The sequence below is a fragment of the Bos taurus genome, chromosome 19, assembly GCF_002263795.3.
Source record: "Bos taurus isolate L1 Dominette 01449 registration number 42190680 breed Hereford chromosome 19, ARS-UCD2.0, whole genome shotgun sequence".
NCBI lineage: Eukaryota > Metazoa > Chordata > Mammalia > Artiodactyla > Bovidae > Bos > Bos taurus.
This window is the reverse complement of record NC_037346.1, coordinates 20334121-20354000: the sequence shown is the minus strand read 5'-3', so window position 1 is coordinate 20354000 and position 19880 is coordinate 20334121. Positions and strand designations below refer to the sequence as shown.

General features: G+C 54.2%; 1 protein-coding gene across 2 annotated transcripts in view; it reads left to right on the top strand.

Annotated features, from left to right (window-relative positions):
* Positions 1–19880, top strand: part of SEZ6 (seizure related 6 homolog) — a 48175-nt gene that overhangs the window by 14758 nt on the left and 13537 nt on the right. For both annotated transcript variants that reach the window (XM_005220112.5, NM_001078018.2), the window contains 2 exon segments: positions 6204–6839; positions 7561–7694. In XM_005220112.5, the coding sequence (XP_005220169.1) occupies positions 6204–6839; positions 7561–7694 (770 nt within the window).

Here is a 19880-nt window from a genome sequence, read left to right as displayed (position 1 = left end):
TAGCCCACCAGGCTCCTCTGTCCATGGGATTCTCCAGGCAAGAATACTGGAGTGGGTAGCCATTCTCTTCTCCATGGCATCTTCCCAACCCATGAATTGAACCTGGGTCTCCTGCATTGCAGGCAGATTCTGAGCCACCAGGGAAGCCCTTAAAGAGGCAAAGAAGTGAGCAAATGGGGCAGAAGGGGGAAGGCACCTGTTTTGGCAGAGTTCCCTTGGAGGGTTTCTCCTCCATTCAAACCACTGTCCACCCCCACAACGGCCCCTCCAGGACGCCACCAGGACCTCCTTCCCATCACCCTAAGCTGCAGGGCTCTCAGCATGAGTGCCCCAGAATAGTGGCGGCCAGTTAATGGGGAGATAGTGAAGAGGGACAGCTGAGGGCCGGTGGCAGCAGCAGACAAAGCTGAGTGATGGAGCTACTGAGCTCTGGGTCCTAGTCCCAGGCTTGCCACGCACTGGCTATGCAACCTTAGACAGCTTACTTAACCATTCTGGGCTTCAAATGGCTCTATCTCTGGGGAGGATAGGTGATTACATGTGAAGGTGCTGAGTGCCTGGTTAGCACATGAGCACGAGGAACGACAGCTGTCTGGCTCCAAAGAACAGGAGGCAGAAAGTATCCATTCTGGTTCTACCATAGCTTTTGGGTGATCTTGGAGAAGCCACACCCCAGCTCTAGACCTCAGTTTCCCCATCTGTTCCATTGGGTTTATATTGCCTTTCCTGTTAATACAAGAAGTCAACAGCAGAAAACCTACCTCAGACACAGGAATACTGTGGGGTGAGTATGTCAGTAGTGGCACAGGGACTCAGGCCTCAGGGGCCCTCTGTGACCCTGCCAGCCTCTAGCTGGGGGCCCTCAGTTCAGGAGGCAGGCCTGGACCCAGTGAAACTGTCACTGTGGACACCAGGCTCTGGCTCTGGGGGGCCCCAAGTGCTCTTACTCCGGGGGCCTCTCTTCCTGCCCTCGGGCTCTAGGATAATGGGGGTCTGCAGGGGCCAGGCCCTCACTAATCCCCTATTAAAACTTGAAAGGGGCCAGGGAACCTCCAGAATAAACTCATTAGCTTTTATGGGATAATAAATGGATCCCATTAAATTCTCATTCTCCCTATGCTGGGCCAGCTTAACCTCCAGAGCCCCAAGGGGCAGGCTCCCTGCCCACTGTAACCCCTCGACTTCCCCTGTACCCACCAGCAGGCATGCTCCCCACAGCCGAAAGCTGGTGCTGCCACAAGTGGGGATCAAGCCTGACCTGTCTGAGGACTCTGGGGCCCCCCTCCATGTGCCGGCCTCTGAGACCAGCAAGCCCCTCCTGCCCTGGCAGAGGATGAGGGGCAGGGCGGCAGAGGGGCCTGTTTCTAATTGGCCGTCCCCAAACCAGGAGGACCCCACTCCACAAATGAAGAAGCAAATGCCCAGCTCAAGTCACACAGCTAGTGGGAGATAGATGGGGGATTGGAACCTGAGGTTTTTCTGTCTGGAGCAGAGAGATCTGCAGAAACAGTAGCCCTAAGCAGGCAGCCCACCTGGGCCTGGTGCAGCAGCTGCCCCAGGTCTACACTGCATGAAGACCACCACCCTGGACTTCTCTGGTGGTGCAGTGGTTATGACTCTGCACTTCCACTGCATGGGGAGGGTTCCACCCCTGGTGGGGGAACCTGCCTGCTGCCTGGGGTGGCCAAAAGAAAAGACTACCACCCTCCCCCATTGCCTGCATACAAACCAGTTCAAGCTCCTCAGCCCACCCATGCTGTGACCCCTGGCAACATCCTGGGCCTCACTGAGCCTCAGTTTCCCCATCTGTCAGACAGGGACAAAACACTACCCCTGGAAGCTATGAAGAAGAGTCCCCAGTCGTTATGGGCTTCCCAAATCAGAGGTGAGCACCCCGCCCCATTTGGATCCCAGTCTGTGGGGGTGGAGGATGCTTCACCCGCCGCCTCAACTCCACCTTCAACTCGCTGGATCCAGGGAAGGAAGGGGGCGGGGCCGGTGGCTATCCCTGGGAGGACCCGGCTGGAGCCAGGAGGAGGGGGCTTCCGATCCCGAGAAGGGCCACAGCGGGGCGGCGAGGGCCAGGAGGCGGAGCGGGAGAGAATCCACCGGGGAGGCATCCTGAATGGCTCATTAGTGCCGATGAAAGCCTTTTTTCATTTCGTCTAAATACTTTAAACAGGGCTCCCTCCGATGTCTATTTGCATAGCTTAAGAGCTAATGTGGGGGGAGGGCCCAGGCGGCGGTGGCGGCGGGGCCACACCGGGGCTGGGGGCTGCCGGGAAGCTCCGGGCCTCCGCCAGCCAGAGGGGGAGCTGGGAGCGGAGGAGGTGTTTCCCAGCCCCGGCCCTCGAGAGCGGGGGAGAGAGCGGCCGCCCAGGGAGTGCGTTCCTGTGTCCAGGCACCGGGTGGACCGGGCAGCCGGGGGATCCTGGGGGGCTGTATGACTATGGGCCACTGTCCCCCAGCTCCATGCCGGCCTTGGAGGCGACGGTCCTTTGCACCATGTGGTACAATACTATTCTCCTTTAACAGATGCCAACAACACTGACATCCTCGAGGTCACACACACTGCTATACAACAGGGAACATGGTCCCCCAGGAAGGAGAGGGTGGCCTCACCCGGGCCAGCCTCTCCCAATCCCAGAGGGCTGTCCCCCTCGGAGTGTGGCCTCACCTTCTGTATCCCCACCACCACCCTTCCCCCCAGAAACCCCTGCTACTTAGAACATTAAGATTCTCATAAAACCTCTCCAAAGCGCCCGTTTTACAGCTCAGGACACAGCGGTGACTGGCCTGGGCTCCCTTGACTTTTAAGTGGCAGAGCTGACATTTAAACCCCAGTGCCTGTGTGACACGGTGCCCCCTCCCTGTGAAGCAGTGTCCTTGGCCTCTGGTTTTGAGTTCCAGACTCAGATGTGCTTTGGGCACAGAATGGGACTCCCTGGGTCCCAGCCCAAAGGCCTTCTGGGAGCCCAGCTCGGCTTAGACTCAGCTTAGGTCCCAGGTGCCAGAAACTGGCCCCAGCTCCGCTTCCAACCTGCATCAGACCGTGGATAGGTCCAGTCCTTTCTCTGGGCCTTAGCTTCCTGTACTGGCTAGAGGGCTCTCTGCTGGGGAACACCAGTCCCCTCCTCCTGTGAGGCAGACTGGTGTCCTGCAAAGACTAGGGCTTTTGAACCAGATCAAGGTAGGTTCAGATCCCAGCTCCACCGCTGTGCCCCAGGCAGGTCGTCACCTTACTTCTCTAGGCTTCCAGTTCTTTTCCAGTAATGTGGGAATAAAAGTCTTACCTCACAGACTTGTAGTGTCACATAATCCAAGATCTGGGGATGGCCTGACTCAGTGTCTGGTACACATTAAGGTATCTGAAGAGACTGGGCATTTGGCCCCCGACACCTGGTAACCCACTCCAGTATTCTTGCCGGGAAAATCCCATGGCCAGAGGAGCCGCAGTCCATGGGGTCGCAAAGAGTCACACATGACTGAGCAGTTAACACACACCTCCTGTGTATCACACCCTCTTTGTTGGCCTCTATACCTTTGATCTCAGTCAGCCCAGGCAGAGAGAACCCCAGGAACCTGGTGAGGGAGGTCACAGGGCCATAGGCTTCCATCAGAATCACCAGAGTGTCTGGAGACGCCCTCTCCGTAGAAATGGCTTGTCTCCCACAGATTATCCTACCCTCTCTGACAGTGGGGAGCACCCTCAGGGACCAAGCGGCAGCTGATTGTGGAATCAATTTGCTCGTTTGATATGCTATCTCCATCCCATTTAACCAAGTGCTCAGTCCCCCCAGATAACACAATCAGTGCAATCGACAGTGACGGGAGGTGCCCATTAGCTCTGCTCCATTGCCGAGCACCCACCTGGCAGCCGGCGGGAGGAGCCGTGCCACACTCTGGTCCCTTCCTGAGACAGAGGCATTCCCTCTCCCAGTGAAGACTCCTGCAGGTGCCTGCCCTGGGAGAGTCATCTCTTCTTGGGCCACCCTGGAAAGGGACACCAGAACCCTAAGGCTCCAGTCTGTGTGATTGATGAGAAAGGCTCTTCTTCCTTGTGACATGCTAAGATTAGTCTCAGGTCACCTGGCAAAGACAGTGTGACATCTGAGGGCTGGGCAGAGAGCAGTCCTGTCCTGGCAGGTTACAGGCACTCCCTGGACCCTCCACCACGGACTCAGAAGAAAGACACAGGACACTGGCAGACCATCTGCTCCAGGGGGTGTGGGCCTGGCTGTGTATCTAGTTTGGGCACCGCGTTGTAAGTGTCTGGTACAGAATGCCAAGGCACAGATGGGCTGTTTTAGTGAGCGTCCTGAGAAATAGGGGTTGGTCCTGCTTTCTCAAGGCTTTGGGCCCCCGGACCCCTCTGACCCAGAGCAGCAGAGGGCCCTCTGACCTGCAGCCACCTCCCCCACCCCAGTTTCCTCCCTCCTCCCAAATGTCTAACACATCAGAGCTGCCATGGTCTCCCGAACAGAATGTAGGCCATCTGCTGCATCCTCGTGCCTGCCAATCCACGGGGTGGGTGTGGAATGACAGCCCCACCATCGGATGTGCAGAGGAACCAACCTTCTCCTTGCCGACTGTTATCTCACCCTGGCTGTGTTTCCCTTTGAGTCCTCATGCAGCCATTTTGAGAGTTGTTCAAATCAGAATATCTTCCCAGCCTTCTCGAAACTGGCAAAATTCTATGTGAAATGTATCTGGAGCCAACATCCGTTGACCTTTTTTCTGACAGTCCAGGATCTGGGGAGCCTGGTGGGCCAACGTAGAATATGCAGCATCTCTCCAGCTATGATGTGGTTAAATAAGTCAATACAATCAATAGCATAGCAACCTCAGACCAGGAACAACAAACATGTTTCTTCTTCCATAGCCTATCTAATCAATTGGTAGTGGCTGCCTGCATAACTGTGTTGAGAAGGATTCTGAAGTCCCATGTGGCCTCAGCAAGAAATAATCAACATTGGTTAACAATGTCTGCCATGGATTGGGGGTGACATGCAGATGACCCTACTTTAGACCCCTACCCTAGATGGATCCTGGCTTGTGTCAAAAAAAAAGATAAAGAGAATTCAGAAAGACATAGCAAATGGGAAAGGGAAGCAATATTGTCTCAGTTAATCCTAGAAAAGAAACGTCATTTTACAGATGAGAAAAATAAGGTTCAGAGAGTTTATTTGCCCAAAGTCACACAGTCCCATGGTGACAAATTTGAAGTTATATCTGCCTCACTCCAGAGTTTAGCTTCTCTTACTCTATTCATATTACTGTTCTTGGTGGACAAAAAAGAGCGAGAGAGACAAAAGGAATGATTTTATGGAAAGTGAGAGAAATCAGGTGTAATGGGACCCTAACAAAAAAGTCATCATGAATCCATGAAGGAGTCTAAAATAAAATCCCAAATATGTGAAGTAATTCCTGAGACTAATGACCAGCAATTTCACTGAGAATAGAAAGTGAGCTTGAATGCAAGGCCCTGTAATCTCAGGCAGAAAAGTCACTCTTGCTAAGGGTGTCATCTCTGACCTTCAGTTGACTGGTGGTTGACTTCGAACAAGTCATTTCCTTTCTTTGACCTTGTTTCCTCATCAAAAGCAGGCCTTTGAACTACATTAGGGATTGGAAATATTTGTTCAACATGTGTGTCTGAGGCGTCAGGCACGGCTACCTAGAGTGCTGTGTTAAGAAGGATTCTGAGGCCGAATCTGAGAACAACCAAGAAATAGTGCGATGACAGATTAGCCTTCCAGGTGGTGCTACTGGTAAAGAATCCGCCTGCCAATGCAGCAGACCCAAGAGACCTGGGTTCAATCCCTGAGCTGGGAAGATCCCCTGGAGAAGGAAATGGCTACCCAGTCCAGTATTCTTTCCTGGGAAATCCCATGGGACAGAGGAGCCTGGCAAGCCACAGTGCAGAGTCAGACACAACTGAGCACTTGTCAGCAGCAGCAGATTAGTAATGGCCACCTCTGGTGTTGGTGGGGGGAAGAGATCTCTCATGTGCCATCCTGGAAATGCGTGTTATCATCTCACTTTCAGCTCTCAAACTCTATAGCTCCATGATTCTCAGCCGTGAGGACACTCCCCAAGGCTCTCGGTCAAAAGAGAGATGGGTCTCCCACTGCCTGGACTGGGTGTGCTGCTGCTCACTGTGGGGCAGGAGGAGAATCTCTGAGCATTTGTTATCATTTCAGGACTCTCCTTGGAGGCCCCCACGGAAGGGGAAGGGCAGGCCCCAGGCCTGGAAGAGATGGATGGAGAGTTGACAGCGGCCCCTACACCTGAGCAGCCAGAACCAGGCGTCCACTTCGTCACAACGGCCCCTACCCTGAAGCTGCTTAACCACCACCCCCTGCTGGAGGAATTCCTACAAGAGGGGCAGGAGAAGGACGAGCTGAGGCCTGACCCACCTACAGCGAGTCCCCTGCCCCGCCTGGCCAACCAGGACAGCCGCCCCGTCTTCACCAGCCCCACTCCAGTCATGGTGGCAGCACCTACTCAACCCCAGTCCAGGGAAGGACCCTGGAGCCTGGAGTCAGAACCCCCTGCACTTCGTATCACAGTTGCCCTACCTCCGGGGCCCGGCATGGCAGTGCCCACCCCAGGCCCAGGGGAGAGGCCCAATACCCCACCCCCTAGTGGAGCATGGACTCCAACCCCAGAGGGTCCTGGAGACATAGGCAGGCCCTGGGCTCCAGGGGTCATGTCCCAGACCACAGGGCTCGGGATGGAGGGGACCGTCGCCACCTCCACGGCTTCAGGGGACGATGAGGAGACCACCAGCACCAGTACCATCATTACCACCGCCGTCACCACAGTCCAGCCACCAGGTCAGTTACTTGCTGGCTCAGATCCCCATCTAGAGAGGGGGATGGGGAAGCTGGGGGCCCTCTGGATTCCTCTCTCTGTGTCTCTGTGCTGGCCTGCCTTGCCCTTTGGCAGCAAGGGCCAACCCACAGGGAGCATGTGGACTGGAACCAGACCCAGGTTCAAATCCTGACTGGAAGGATTTGAGGTTCAAACCCCAGACCTTGGGGCTTCCCAGGTGGCGCTAGTGGTAAAGAGCCCACCTGCCAGTGCAAGAGACGCAGGAGATGTGGGTTCGATCCCTGGGTCGGGAAGATCCCCTGGAGGAGGGCACAGCAACCCACTCCGGTATTCTTGCCTGGAGAACCCCATGGACAGAGGAGCCTGATGGGCTACAGTCCTTAGGGTCGCAAAGAGTCGGACACGACTGAAGTGCCTTTGCATGCACACCAGACCTTAGGGATTTTATCTAACCTCCCTGAGCCTCTTCTGTAAAATGGCAATAAGAAGACCCACCTCACTGGGTCACTGTAAGAACCGAGATAAGATTGCACACAGTAGGTGCTCAAGAGAAGGTGGTACCCTGCTTTCAACAGGGTAATAGAGCTCCCAAAGATTGAGTGTCATCACATACCAGACATGCACACACACACACACACACACACACACATACACACACGGCAGCCATCGTTGGACCCAAATTGCCAGAGCTAAGTTTAGCTTATGTCTCCCCTTGCCTTCCAGGCCCTTGCAGCTGGAATTTCTCAGGCCCAGAGGGCTCTCTGGACTCCCCCACAGCCTCCAACTCACCCCCTGATGTCGGCCTGGACTGTTTCTACTACATCTCTGTCTACCCTGGCTACGGTGTGGAAATCAAGGTGAGTGACCTGGATCTGGCAGAGGAAAAACTGGGGTCAGTGTCTTATCTTTCCAGAAAGGTGCTGGTTACTGGAGGGAGGTGGGGATGTGCCAGGTCATCAGTGGGAGAAGGGGCCTAGGAGCAGGGTCGGGTGATGGGCCTAAACCGTGGTTGGATTCTGCCCTGTGCATTGGGAAGTGGAGAGCTCCTGTTCCCACTCAGCAGTGCCAAGGCTGGGAGGGGGTGGCAGGAGGGGCAGGTGTGCCCCTCGTCTTCCCCCAGGGGTTTAATCAGGAGCTCAGGAGAGCCCGAGGAGGGGCTCTAGCCATGGATGGCAGAGGATTGGGTGAGTGTCTGAATCCAGGTGTCTGAGTCAAAGAGGACTCAGGGTAGCCTGGTTGGGCCTCTGAGAGCCCTGGAGCCTCACTTGCACGTTTATTCACTTACTCATTCCCTTCAGCAAATACCCTCTGAGCAGCCTGCTCTGCTGGCTCCTGGGATGCGAAGGTGGGAAAGACAGACGTGGCTGCACCATCCAAGGTGACCAGCTGCTGGGGGAGTCAGACCTAGCACCCAGCCCCCTGCCCCCTGCCTTCCTGCACCATCTCACCCTTCCCCTGGCATGAAGTGTTAGTCGCTCAGTCGTGTCCACCTCTTTGCAACCCCATGAACTGTAGCTGCTTCAGGCTCCTCTGTCCATGGGACCCTCCAGGCAAAAATACTGGAGTGGGTAGCCATGCCCTTCTCTAGGGGATCTTCCCGACCCAGGGATCAAACCCAGGCCTCTTGCATTGCAGGGGGATTCTTTACCGTTTGAGCCACCAGCTCTCTCTTAATCCCCAGACCTGAGCCTGTAGGTCCTCATGGCTGCTGCACAGGCTCCAAACCCAATTCTTCCTTTTTGTTGCTCTAAACCTGCTTGACACTCTACATCTATCCTTAGAGACTGGCCCTAACCAATCAGAAACCTAGAGCAGCACCCCCACGGTACATTGTAGACAGCATCCCTGGAACTGTGCAACCTTGGCCCTTCCCTCTCCCTGTTCCCTGAGTCCACCAACTCATCCCCGAGTTCTGTCACCATGACACTCTCCCAAACTCAGATCTGCCTACCGCTCCCTCTTATCCCAACCACCACGTGATCCAGCCTCTGTCATCCCTCCACTGATGATATAGTGGCTGCCTCACTGGTCACTCCACTCATGCTTGCCCCCTCCTACCATCCTCCACCCACACTGCAGTCATTTTTCTCAAATGAAATCCATCCTACCTCCCACGTCTCCCCCAAGGGCCTCTGAATCAAGGCCAGTCCCTCTGGGCCCATCTCTAGTGTTTCCTCCCTTGTTCTCTACTCTTACTTTGCATTAAACAGCTTACAGCTAATGGAACAGACCAAGCGCACTTTCCTCACAAGCTCCTATTGCACCTGCTGGTCCCTTTGCCCAGAAGAGTCATCCTGCTATACCTTCCCTTAGGACTCTAATCTGGCCTCACTTTTTCTGGGAATTCTTTCCTGATCCCCAGAGCTTGGGGTATCTCCCATCATAGCTCATTGCTCTGTCTCCAATGGGTATGTTTATAGCTGTGCACCTCCCCAGCTAGACTGTGAGTTCCTTGAGGGGTGCCTTGAAATTCAGGGCCCAGACTGGCTTCTCCATGGTCTGATTGAATGAAATGGACCAATGAATGGAGGAGGGAAGGAATGAGGTGACATTTGGTGTGACTCTGGAGACTGAATGGAGGTAGAGAGGAGAGGCATTCAGCCCAGTAGAGGGAATCAGGCAGGTGATGGAGGAGCCAGGGAAGGGGCAGAGAAGAGTCCGGGCGGGGAGCAGGGCAGCACTGCCTGTCTCCCCTTCCTGGCCTGTCCCCCACACATCCCAGAGCCCTGGATCTGGGCTGAGAGCCAGCCCATCTGTCCTGGGACAGCACCCTCCCCTCTGGGGATGGCAGGTCCAGGTCTCTGAGCCAGACCCTGAGGAGGGGGCACCTTCTCCCACCCCTGGTGGGCCCCTCCCCTTCTTTCTGTAACTGTTTGCTCCTGTTCTGCCAAGCCCTGTGCCCCTCACTCCTGTCTGACTGGGAGGGTAATTAGGAACAGTCACCACCACCCCCCACCCCCAAGCCATTAGCTCTCAGTGCCGCTTAATTAAGGTAATTAATGTAACATCATCACCTAATGAGTGGTGGCACCGGCTGTGGCTCACCGGGTGAAAGGTGCCAGCTGCAGGTGTGGGGCAGGCAGTGGGGGGGGCAGATGCCAGGCTGGCTGCCCCCCTACAGGCCTGGGCTGGCTTTGCCTGCCCCCCAAGCCTACCACCCCCACTGATGCCCACTAGGCCAGGCTGGGCCGCATCCTGGTACTCTCCACAGTGAGGTGAGATGCTGCAGGCTCTGCCTGCCCTGGCCCTGGCCCAGGCATCTGCCCCACCCTGGATACCCACCCCCTCACATAAGCCCTAGGAAGCCCCGTGTCTGTTGTCTGGTTCTGCCACATTTTTTTTTCATCAGATGCAAAAGCTGTTACCAGGCAACCTTGAGAGGAAGACCTGCCACAGCCCTGGATGGCTGTTAAGACATGTAGTAGACAGATGCTGGCTGTGCCCTCTACTCCCCCACCACTGGGCAGAGTCCTTGGGGACCCTGTCAACCTGATGGCCTGAGACAGAGTCTGAGGCCATAGCAGGCAGGGCCAGGTGGGGAGGGACACAGAATCAGCCAGCGCTGAAGCAGGATTTAAGGTTCTTCCACGGCCAGTTCCGGCCACTTCGGCTCCTATCCAGGCCTCCTGGGAGCGCCACACAGACCACCTGGGACCTGAAGAATTACTGACACTGCAGACCGTACCCAGTGGGTGTGTGAAAAACAGAGGCCATCATGGAAAGGGAACTGCCCAAGGTCACTCCGTTAATCATTAACTAATGCTTTTTGACGAATGAATTTGTTCCACAAATACAGATCGAGCAATTACTACATGCCAGGCTCTGTGCTGGGCGCTGGGGACACAGATATTCACAATTAGTGGGGGAGACAGAAATAAAAAATAATGACCACCATCAAAAAAAACCCACCACCACCACCAATGACCATAAAATGCACGGTACTGTTGGGGATGGGAGTGGGGAGCACGGAGGACCGTAGGAGTTCTAGGATGGGGCACACTCCTTCAGCCAGCAGTCAGAGTAGGGGGGTTGGTCAGGGAAGGCTTCTGGGAGGTGACGATACCTACTTTGAAGGCTGAAGGATGAGAGGCCGGCAGCCAAGCCTGGGCTTGGAAGGACAAGTAAGGCAGACTGGCCCTTGAAGCCTGGCCTGGCAGTTTTGGACAGGTGACTTTATTGCAGAGGAGCAGAAGGTGGGCTTCAGGGCTTCTCGATGGCACTCCTGCCAGAGGCTAGGTCAGCATAAAATGCTCTCCTGCTCAGAGCTGGATGTTGGGCCAAGCCATGCTGGGCATTGGCGGCAAGATGAGTGAGACTGTTGGCACGCCTAGGAGGCTGCCCACTGCTCCTTTAGGCTTGTGGCTTCTGCCTATTGTGGGTAAACCCCTGCCTACCCCTCCATGAGTCCACAGAGATGGCTCACACTAGGTGAAAGGGATGGAATCCTGGCAAGGGGGATGGGAGGAGCCATGGGAGGAGAGGAACATCTTAAAGATCCATAAATCACAGCCCTGCACTGGTCAGCCTGGCACCATGCTGAGCCCCTGCCATGTGCCCAGAGTCCTGGCTAAAGACTGGGGCCCTAGGCAAGACCCTTTCAATCCCCTCTTTGTGAGGAACAGTCTCAGGGTTCTAGAATCTCTAATGGCCCAGCTCCCCATGGCTTGGACCACCTCCTTTTAGGATGCTCCTTGTGCCCTCCGAAAGTGAGGATCTGAGCTGCCTGCAGGAAGAAGGCCAGGCAGGAAGAAGCTTGCCTGTTTCGACCAGGAGTTTGGCATGGGGCTAGGCTCTTTTTAGACAGATCCAGAGAAGCCCCTTCAGATGGGTGGGCTTGAGCTCTGTAGCCCATGAGGGTCCCATTTCCTCTCCAGGCAGCCAGTCCCTGGAGGGCTCCAGGCATTTCTGGGCCTGGCTCATGTCTCTCACTGTGCTTGGCATTCCAAGAGCCTTCCCACTGCCAGCCCCATCTTGGCTTGATGGCTGTCTGTACCATCTGGAGCCTGGGCACAGCTGCCCACCATCCCTGCCCTGGTGCCCCGAGTGGCCCCTTTGGAACACTGCTCTCCCAGGCCAGGCCAGCTGCCAATTTGATAAGCAGAACCCCCTATCCTCCCAGGCGAGGACCAGGCCTGATGCAGGCGTACATGGTGGGGCAGTGCGGTGAAATTCCTCAGCAACCTCTTCTTTCTTGGCTCCAGGAAGGCCCATGTGGGGGCGGGGGGGTCACAAGGGAGCAGCAGGTCTAGCCCCACGGATCTAGGCCCTTCTCCCCATCCCTAAAGCAGACCCTATGCCATCAGGGTTTGCAGACAAGCATCAGTTAAGACAAGGGCATAGAAGCTATAGGACTGGGCTTCCAGTCCTGCCTTTGCAGCCCATCTCTCAGTCATGGGGCTAAGCCCCTGGCCTTCTCTAGGCCTCTGTCCCCTTCTGTGAAAGGAAGTTGAACCAGATGATATAAAAGTGTCCTCCACGCCAGTCCCTCTGAGTATGGCTCCTTTTCTGGCTGAGAAACTCCCTCACAGGTCAGACTGGGCGGTGGCACCTCAGGCCCTTGACCCTGTTTCCTGCTTCCTAGTAGCTGGCTTCCTTGGTGGCTCAGACAGTAGAGTCCTCCTGCAATGCAGGAGACCCTGTTCAATCCTTGAATCAGGAAGATCCCCTGGAGAAGGAAATAGCCATCCATTCCAGTATTCTTGCCTGGAGAATTCCATGGAAGGAGGAGCCTGGCAGGCTACAGTCCTTGGGGTCTCAAGGAGTCAGACACGATTGAGCGACTTTCACTTTCAGAACCTGGGCCAGGGAGAGGGTGGTTCTCAGGTACTGTGCCTCTCAGGCAGAGCCCTGGCACAGCTGAGGTGAGGTGGCCCACAGCCTGGATGGGGCCCGGGTCACTCCAAAACAGGGGAAGGAGACTGCAGATGCTCTGCCCACTCTGTGCTGAGCCCGTGTAGGTGGGATCTAACATAATCCTTACAATCCCAACTCACAGATGAAACTGGGACTCAGAGAGTTCATGTGACTTGCCCAAGGACCTATCAACTAGTCAGTGACGGAGCTGGGATTTGATCCCAAGATTCAAGAGCCCCTGTTCTTCCCCTGGCCCAGAAGATTGGCCTGTTCCAAGAGGGAGTTCAGCTGGGGACAAGTGAAAAGCTCCATCTGCCACCCCTTTCCTCAGCCTAGCCCTGCCTGTTCCTTTAGGACCCCCATTGGAACTCTCCCAGTCTGGGGGCAGAGGCCTGGGATGCATATGCATGAAGGCACAGCACTGGCCCGGGAAGCAGGAGTCCTGGCCTGGAGTCCTGGCTTTGCCTCGGATTCACTGTGTGACTCAGAGGACCTCTCAACTTCTCTGATCACAAGATTCCTCTCTATAGAGTGGAGGTAACCACAACCTCCCTGCCTCCTTTATTGAGGTTCTGTGAGATCTGAGAAGATAATGGGTGTGAAAGAGCTTTGAAAACTGTAAAGGATCTCATAGGAAGAACTGTGATTCTACTACTGTTGGAGTGAGGGAGCACGTGGACACGAGGGAACGCATATGTGTGGACATGCGTGTGCCAGCTCATGTATTTTAGGGAGTAGTGTGCACACAGTGGGTGGCGCTAGTGGTAAAGAACCCACCTGCCAATGCAAGAGACATAAGAGATGCGAATTCAATCCCTGAGTCAGGAAGATCCCCTGGAGGAGAGCATGGCAACCCACTCCAGTATTCTTGTCTGGAGAATCCCCATAGAGAGGAGCTTGGCGAGCTACAGTCCATAGAGTTGCAAACAGTGAGACACGACTGAAGTGATTTAGCACGCACATACGCACATGCATGCAGTGGGCTTATGTCAGAGTATACACATGGCTGTTGGTGACCAGGAGAGTGCAGTGGAGCAAGGGCTGTGGTCAGCCTCTGGGGGTGGGCCTCAAGTGCTGGGGGAGGGGCTTGCACATGAGTCATCCGTGAGCTCGTGGCCTGCCTCTGCAGGCTTATACTTAGGTGATAGTGTGCAAAGCCTTGTGGCACCATCCTGCCTGTGAGTCATACCATTAGAGTGTGTTCTGGAGACCGACTGGCAGCTTCCATGGGGACAGAGAGGCCAGGCAAGGCTGACAATCTGGGGTTGGCAGAGGGCAACCTAAATCCTCCCCATCTCCCATCCAGGAAGGAGTCAGGACAGAGTCAGCCCCGTCAAAGCAGCCCTATTTCCTTCCTTGAACTGACCGCTGGTCTGCGGGAAGCCAGGCAGGGTTAGACAACCCAGGGTCCTGTGGGAATTGTCCTCGCCTCCTCCTGCCTCTGTCTTCCCTGGCCTGGTCCTCAGCTCCCCTCTTGTCACTGGCTAGGGGTGTGGGAAGACAGCCCTCATGAGCAGAGCTGACATTTCAATCTATCTCCTGAGCTCTTCATACGCCTGCAAATTACATCAAGACTTCATCACCCCCCTTGTCTAACACCCAGCCCTGTCTGGCCCCTGTCAGGCCTGGCCCTCAAACAAGTGACAAATTACATCCAGCCACGGTGGCAGGCCTGCAAGTGGGTGCTTGAAACCCAAGGGGCCAGCGCTGCCTAGACAGCCACTGGGAGAACAGGGTGCCTTCTGGATAAGAGCCCTGAGTAATCAGGTCTACTCCATCCCATGCTCTCATGGCAACCCTACAACCAGGCCAGCTTTGAGGGGAGCGTGCCTTCCCCAGATCAGAGAGGGACAGAAGTCTCAGCTCCCAGTTTCCCCAGCTTTACAGGCTTCTGAGAGCTTCCCAGGTGGCTCAATGCTAAAGAATCCGCCTGCCAATGCAGGAGATACAGGTTCGATCCCTGGATCAGGAAGATCCCCTGGGGAAGGAAATGGCAACCCACTCCAGAATTCTTGCCTGGAGAATCCCATGGACAGAGGAGCCTGGCGGGCTACAGTCCACGGGGTTACAAAAGAGTCGGACTCCACTTATCAACTAAACTACAGGCTTCTGAGGGGGAAGACGGCTCAACACCTTTAAAAAAATCCCAGCCTGGCCAAAAACCACGTCCCTGCTAAACCGGCAGACCTGGGGCCTGGGAATAAAGATGTCTAGAAATCTGTCTGCAGGTGACACCCCCGTGAGGCTGGGAGGGAGGGAGCTGCCTTGGCCTCCAGCAAGGAAGGCTCTGTTACTTAACACCTGTTCAACCTTTCTAAAGCTCCTTAGCCTCTCCCAGCTTCTGTTTACTTAAGGGGATTTTACCACCTACCTTCCTGATAGAATTGTGGTGAGGATGAAATAATATCTGTAAATAGTCCAAGGTTTCACGCATGGTAGGTGCTCTGTGAATGGTAAGTATTGGTATTGCTGCCGCTGTTGCTGGCTAAACAGCAGGGTCGGGAACTGGAAGCTGGGGTCAAAAGGGTGTTTAGGGGAACTAGGAAAAATGCTAAATTCATGTGTATTTCTCTGCCTTTGCTTCCTTAGCAATTTCCCTGCGGTGATGTCATCCCTTCCTCCTCCTCTTCCTAGTACCGCCCCGCCCCCTGAAGCACTCTCAGACCCACCTGCTCCAGCCTCTCTCCCCCCGCAGCCTACAACCCCTCCACTCTCCCCTAGAGGATTCCTGCTGCATGCGTTCAGTCCCACTTAAGGCAGAATTATATGCTGCCTGGCATCTCTCGATAATTACAGATTCCACGTGTGTGAGTCTTGTTTGCCCAACTCGAGAATCACAGAATCTCCAAGTTTGAGGGGACCTCCTCCAGCCTCCGCCTGCTGCAGGAATTCCCTGAGGACTGTCCCTGGCAGATGGTCCAGCAGCCTCCACCCAAATGTGCCCTGAGCTGCTCTTGGAGGAGCAGCACTTCCGGCCCAGAATCTCTGCCTCGGGCCTTCTCCTCATCCCCTAAGATCCCCCAGGTCTTTGCTCCCAGGCAGGGGGGTATGCAGGGCACCTCTGCTCTCAGCACCCACAGTCTGAGGGGCTCAGAGCCTAGCACAGCTCTGTCCTCGGACCTCGCTGTTCTCAGCAGCCTCTGGCAAGTGATATATATCCAGTGACCCGCCCATTCACCCTTTCCATACATCTTTATTGCAACTGGCCAGTGAAGAGGACGTGTGCGTGCTAAGTCGCTTCAGTCGTGTCTGACTCTGTGCAACCCTATGGACTGTAGCCCTCCAGGCTCCTCTGCCCATGGGATTCTCCAGGCAAGAATAATGAAGTGGATTGCCGTGCCCTCTTCCAGGGGACCTTCCCGACCCAGGGATTGAACCCATGACTCTAATGTGTCTGCATTGGCAGGTGGGATCTTTACCACTAGCTCCACCTGGGAAGCCCCAGTAAAGAGGACATTGTGACCCAAAATGCTACCTTTAGGCTTTAATAGATAGAGGACAGGTGGGGAGGGCCTGAAGTAAAGGAACTGACTTCAGAGGCAGAGGATGGTGGCCCTGAGACCTGAAAGAATGAGCAGCTTCAGCAGGAGAGGAAGAAGGGCAGGCATTTCCTGGGCAGGATCCTGGGCATGCAAATACCCAGAGGAGGGGAGTAAGCATGGCCTGTGGCCGCAGTGAAGATAAGAGGCTGGCATAGCTGCCGAAATCAACAGTGAGCTGGGAAGTTTGGACCTTGTCTTGTGGACAATCTGAAATCACCAACAGCTTTGGGTAGAAGAGAGACATGATCCAATAAGGGACAGCCAGGGCCCAGGAGACGAGTTGGGAATGGACAGGGTGAAGGTCAGGTGGGAAACAATGGAGGGGTGGGGTCCTGGTGGGGGTAATCAGAGCCAAGATAGAGACAAAAGGATGGAGAGAGGGAGTCATCTGAAATATTTGGGAGATAAGATTAGGAGGGATTTGGTGACTCACTGGATGCTACTTAACTAGCCCAAGTGGATAATCCATGGAAGTCCTACCTCAAAGCAACATACTAGGGACCTTGGAAAGGTCTGCCTGCAATGTGGGAGACCGAGTTCGATCCCGGCATCAGGAAGATCCCCTGGAGAAGGGAATGGCAACCTGTTGCCTCTCTTGCCTGGAGAATTCCATGGACAGATGAGCCTGAGGGGCTACAGTCCATGGGGTTACAAAGAGTCGGACATGACTGAGCAACTAACACTTACACTTTCACTTTGGAAACTATGTTGATCAGTGCTTTGGAGTCACAGGGGAAATCTTGTTAAAAAGTGTGTGTGCATGTGCTGTCGTGTCTGACTCTTTACAACCCCATGGACTGTAGCCCACCAGACTCCTCTGTCCGTGGAATTTTCCAGCAAGAATACTGGAATGGGTTGCTATTTCCTATTCCAGGGGATCTTCCCAACCCAGAGATCAAACCTACGTCTCCTGCGTCTCCTGCATTGGCAGGCGGATTCTTTACCACTAGCACCACCTGAGAAGCCCCCTTGTTAAAATGCAACAGATGATTTAGTAGATCTTAGACGGCGTCTGCGGAGAAGGCAATGGCACTCCACTCCAGTACTCTTGCCTGGAAAATCCCATGGACGGAGGAGCCTGGTGGGCTCCAGTCCATGGGGCCACTAAGAGTCGGGCACAACTGAGTGACTTCACTTTCACTTTTCACTTTCATGCATTGGAGAAGGAAATGGCAATCCACTCCAGTATTCTTGCCTGGAGAATCCCAGGGACAGGAGCCTAGTGGGCTGCCATCTATGGGGTCACACAGAGTCGGATATGACTGAAGCGACTTAGCAGCAGCAGCAGCAGCAGCAGCAGACGGGGTCTGAGAGTCAGCTCCTGGGTGGTGCTGACGTTGCTGGCCCAGGGACCGCATTTTGAGTAGCAAAGATTCACACTAGGCCGTTTTATATATGAAGAAACTAAAGCTCAAATAGTCGGCATATTTGTCCAAGATCACATGGCTAGAATTAGGTTCCAGACCTCTGGGCTCCTGACCCAATGCTTCTCTACCAGGCCACACACTCACCTGGACAGAAGCCACTCACCTAAGACTGGGACTCAATCCCATCTCAGTGCCGGGACTCAAACCCGTCCAAAACCCATGATCTTCCAACTGAGGTCACATGCCTGGTTTCAGAACTTAATGAAGGGCAGGTTCTTTGTGAATCACTGCAGGAGGAATTCAGCGAGAGTCAAAGTGATAGGCAAGAAGTAGGTTTATTAATATAGGATTTATTGTAAGAGAAGCAAGTGGGCAGGTGAGGGAACTCTGCCCCGAGGATTAAGTAGGCTACACTTTTATAGTCAAAGGAAAGTGAGGGAGGGAGAAAGACTGCCTTCTTTGAGAAGATGTCAGGCTTACATCACTAGTTGCTCCTTCATATCGGGCAGGAGAGTGTTTGATCCTATGAGGTCAAACTAGGATTATCATTGTTGTTGCTCAGTCACTCAGTGGTGTCTGACTATTTGCGACCCCATGAACTGCAGCACACCAGGGTTCCCTGTCCTTCACTCCCTCCCAGAGTTTGCTCAAACTCATGTCCATTGAGTCGATGATGCCATCCAATCATCTCATCTTCTGTCGCCCCCTTCTCCTCCTGCCGTCAATCTTTCCCAGCATCAGGGTCTTTTCCAATGAGTCAGCTCTTGGTGGACAAATTGTTGGAGCTTCAGCTTCAGCATCGGTTCTTCCAGTGAATATTCAGTGTTTATTTCCCTTAGGATTGACTGGTTTGATCTCCTTGCTCTCCAAGACACCCTCAAGAGTCTTCTCCAGCACCATAGTTCGAAAGCATCAATTCTTTGGATTATCATAGCAAGTAGCTCAGTTGGTTAAGAATCTGCCTGCAATGCAGGAGACCAGGGTTCGATCCCTGGGTCAGGGAAGATCCCCTGGAGAAAGAAATGGCAACCCACTCCAGTATTCTTGCTTGGAAAATCTCATGGACACAGGAGCCTGGTGGGCGGCAGTCCATGGGGTCGCAAAGAGTCAGGCACGACTGAGCAACTAACACTTACTTACTAACACTTATTCAAAACAGTGGAAGGTTGTTGTTGGTTTTTTCTCTTTATCTAATGGCCTGGGGCATGTCTCATGCTTTTATTTATGGCTTTATGGTTAAGCAAGCCTGCTTCATTTCACAATGTTCCAATAGCTTTCTTGAGTGATCATTAACTTATACTGGTGTCCCAAAGTTTTCTAGGTTTCCCCTCTCTATCCATAGTCTCCTACTGGGACTTCGATAGCTACCTGTTTAACTATCCTATTCTAATCCTATCACTACCATTTCTCCTCTGGGCAGACTCTGTTGCTGTCCAATCCTTGTTTGACTGAATGAAGGCATGGAGCCCAGAAGGATGCTCCAGGGATTGAAGGACTAAGGATTGGAGCGATGGCAGAGGGGCCTGTGACAGACAGGAAATGATCAGAAGGGAGGGGTGTGGTGTAAGACCAGGCTGAGCAGTCAGTAGGGGCCAAGTGGGGCAGGGACCCCAGGGCCACAGCAAAGAGCTCGGGCTAGATACTATGGTCTTTGTGGGCTCACTGGAAACTCACAGAGGATTTAAATAAGAAAGCACCATGAGCAGCCACAGATCAGGGCGATTCACTGGCTGCAGTTCAGATAATATTGATGTAGAGGGAAGAGTGGGGTAAGCCCTGTAGGCAGAAAGGCTGGCAGGAGCCTGCTGCATTGGTCCAGGTGAGCAGTAACAGTGAGGACTGTGGGGAGGGGGCAGTGAACAGAGCTGGGGGCCAGTTGACAGGATGGAATGACTGACTGGATGTGGAATATGAGGCAGGAGGCAATATGCTAGTTTCTAACTTGGGCTTACAGATGGATAGTGAGGTCATTCCCTGAGCTAGGGGCCAGGAGAGCTGCTAGTTGAGGAAAGAGAAGAAGGTGGCTCAGTTTGAGGCAGACTGGGTGAGAGATGCCTGTGAGGGATCCAGCAGGGGATTTTCAGGGGAAACTGGGCTCATGGGTCTGATGTTTAAGACCCCACCTTGCTGGCCAGGCCCCTGGACACCACCTAGTTCAACCTACCCACTACATCCCCACTTTACAGATGAGAAAACTGAGCCTCAAGCAAGGAAGGGACAGGAAGCATATGGTGTAGTTGAAAAGTTTTGGAAAACAGAAGTGAAGTGACATGCAAGTCGT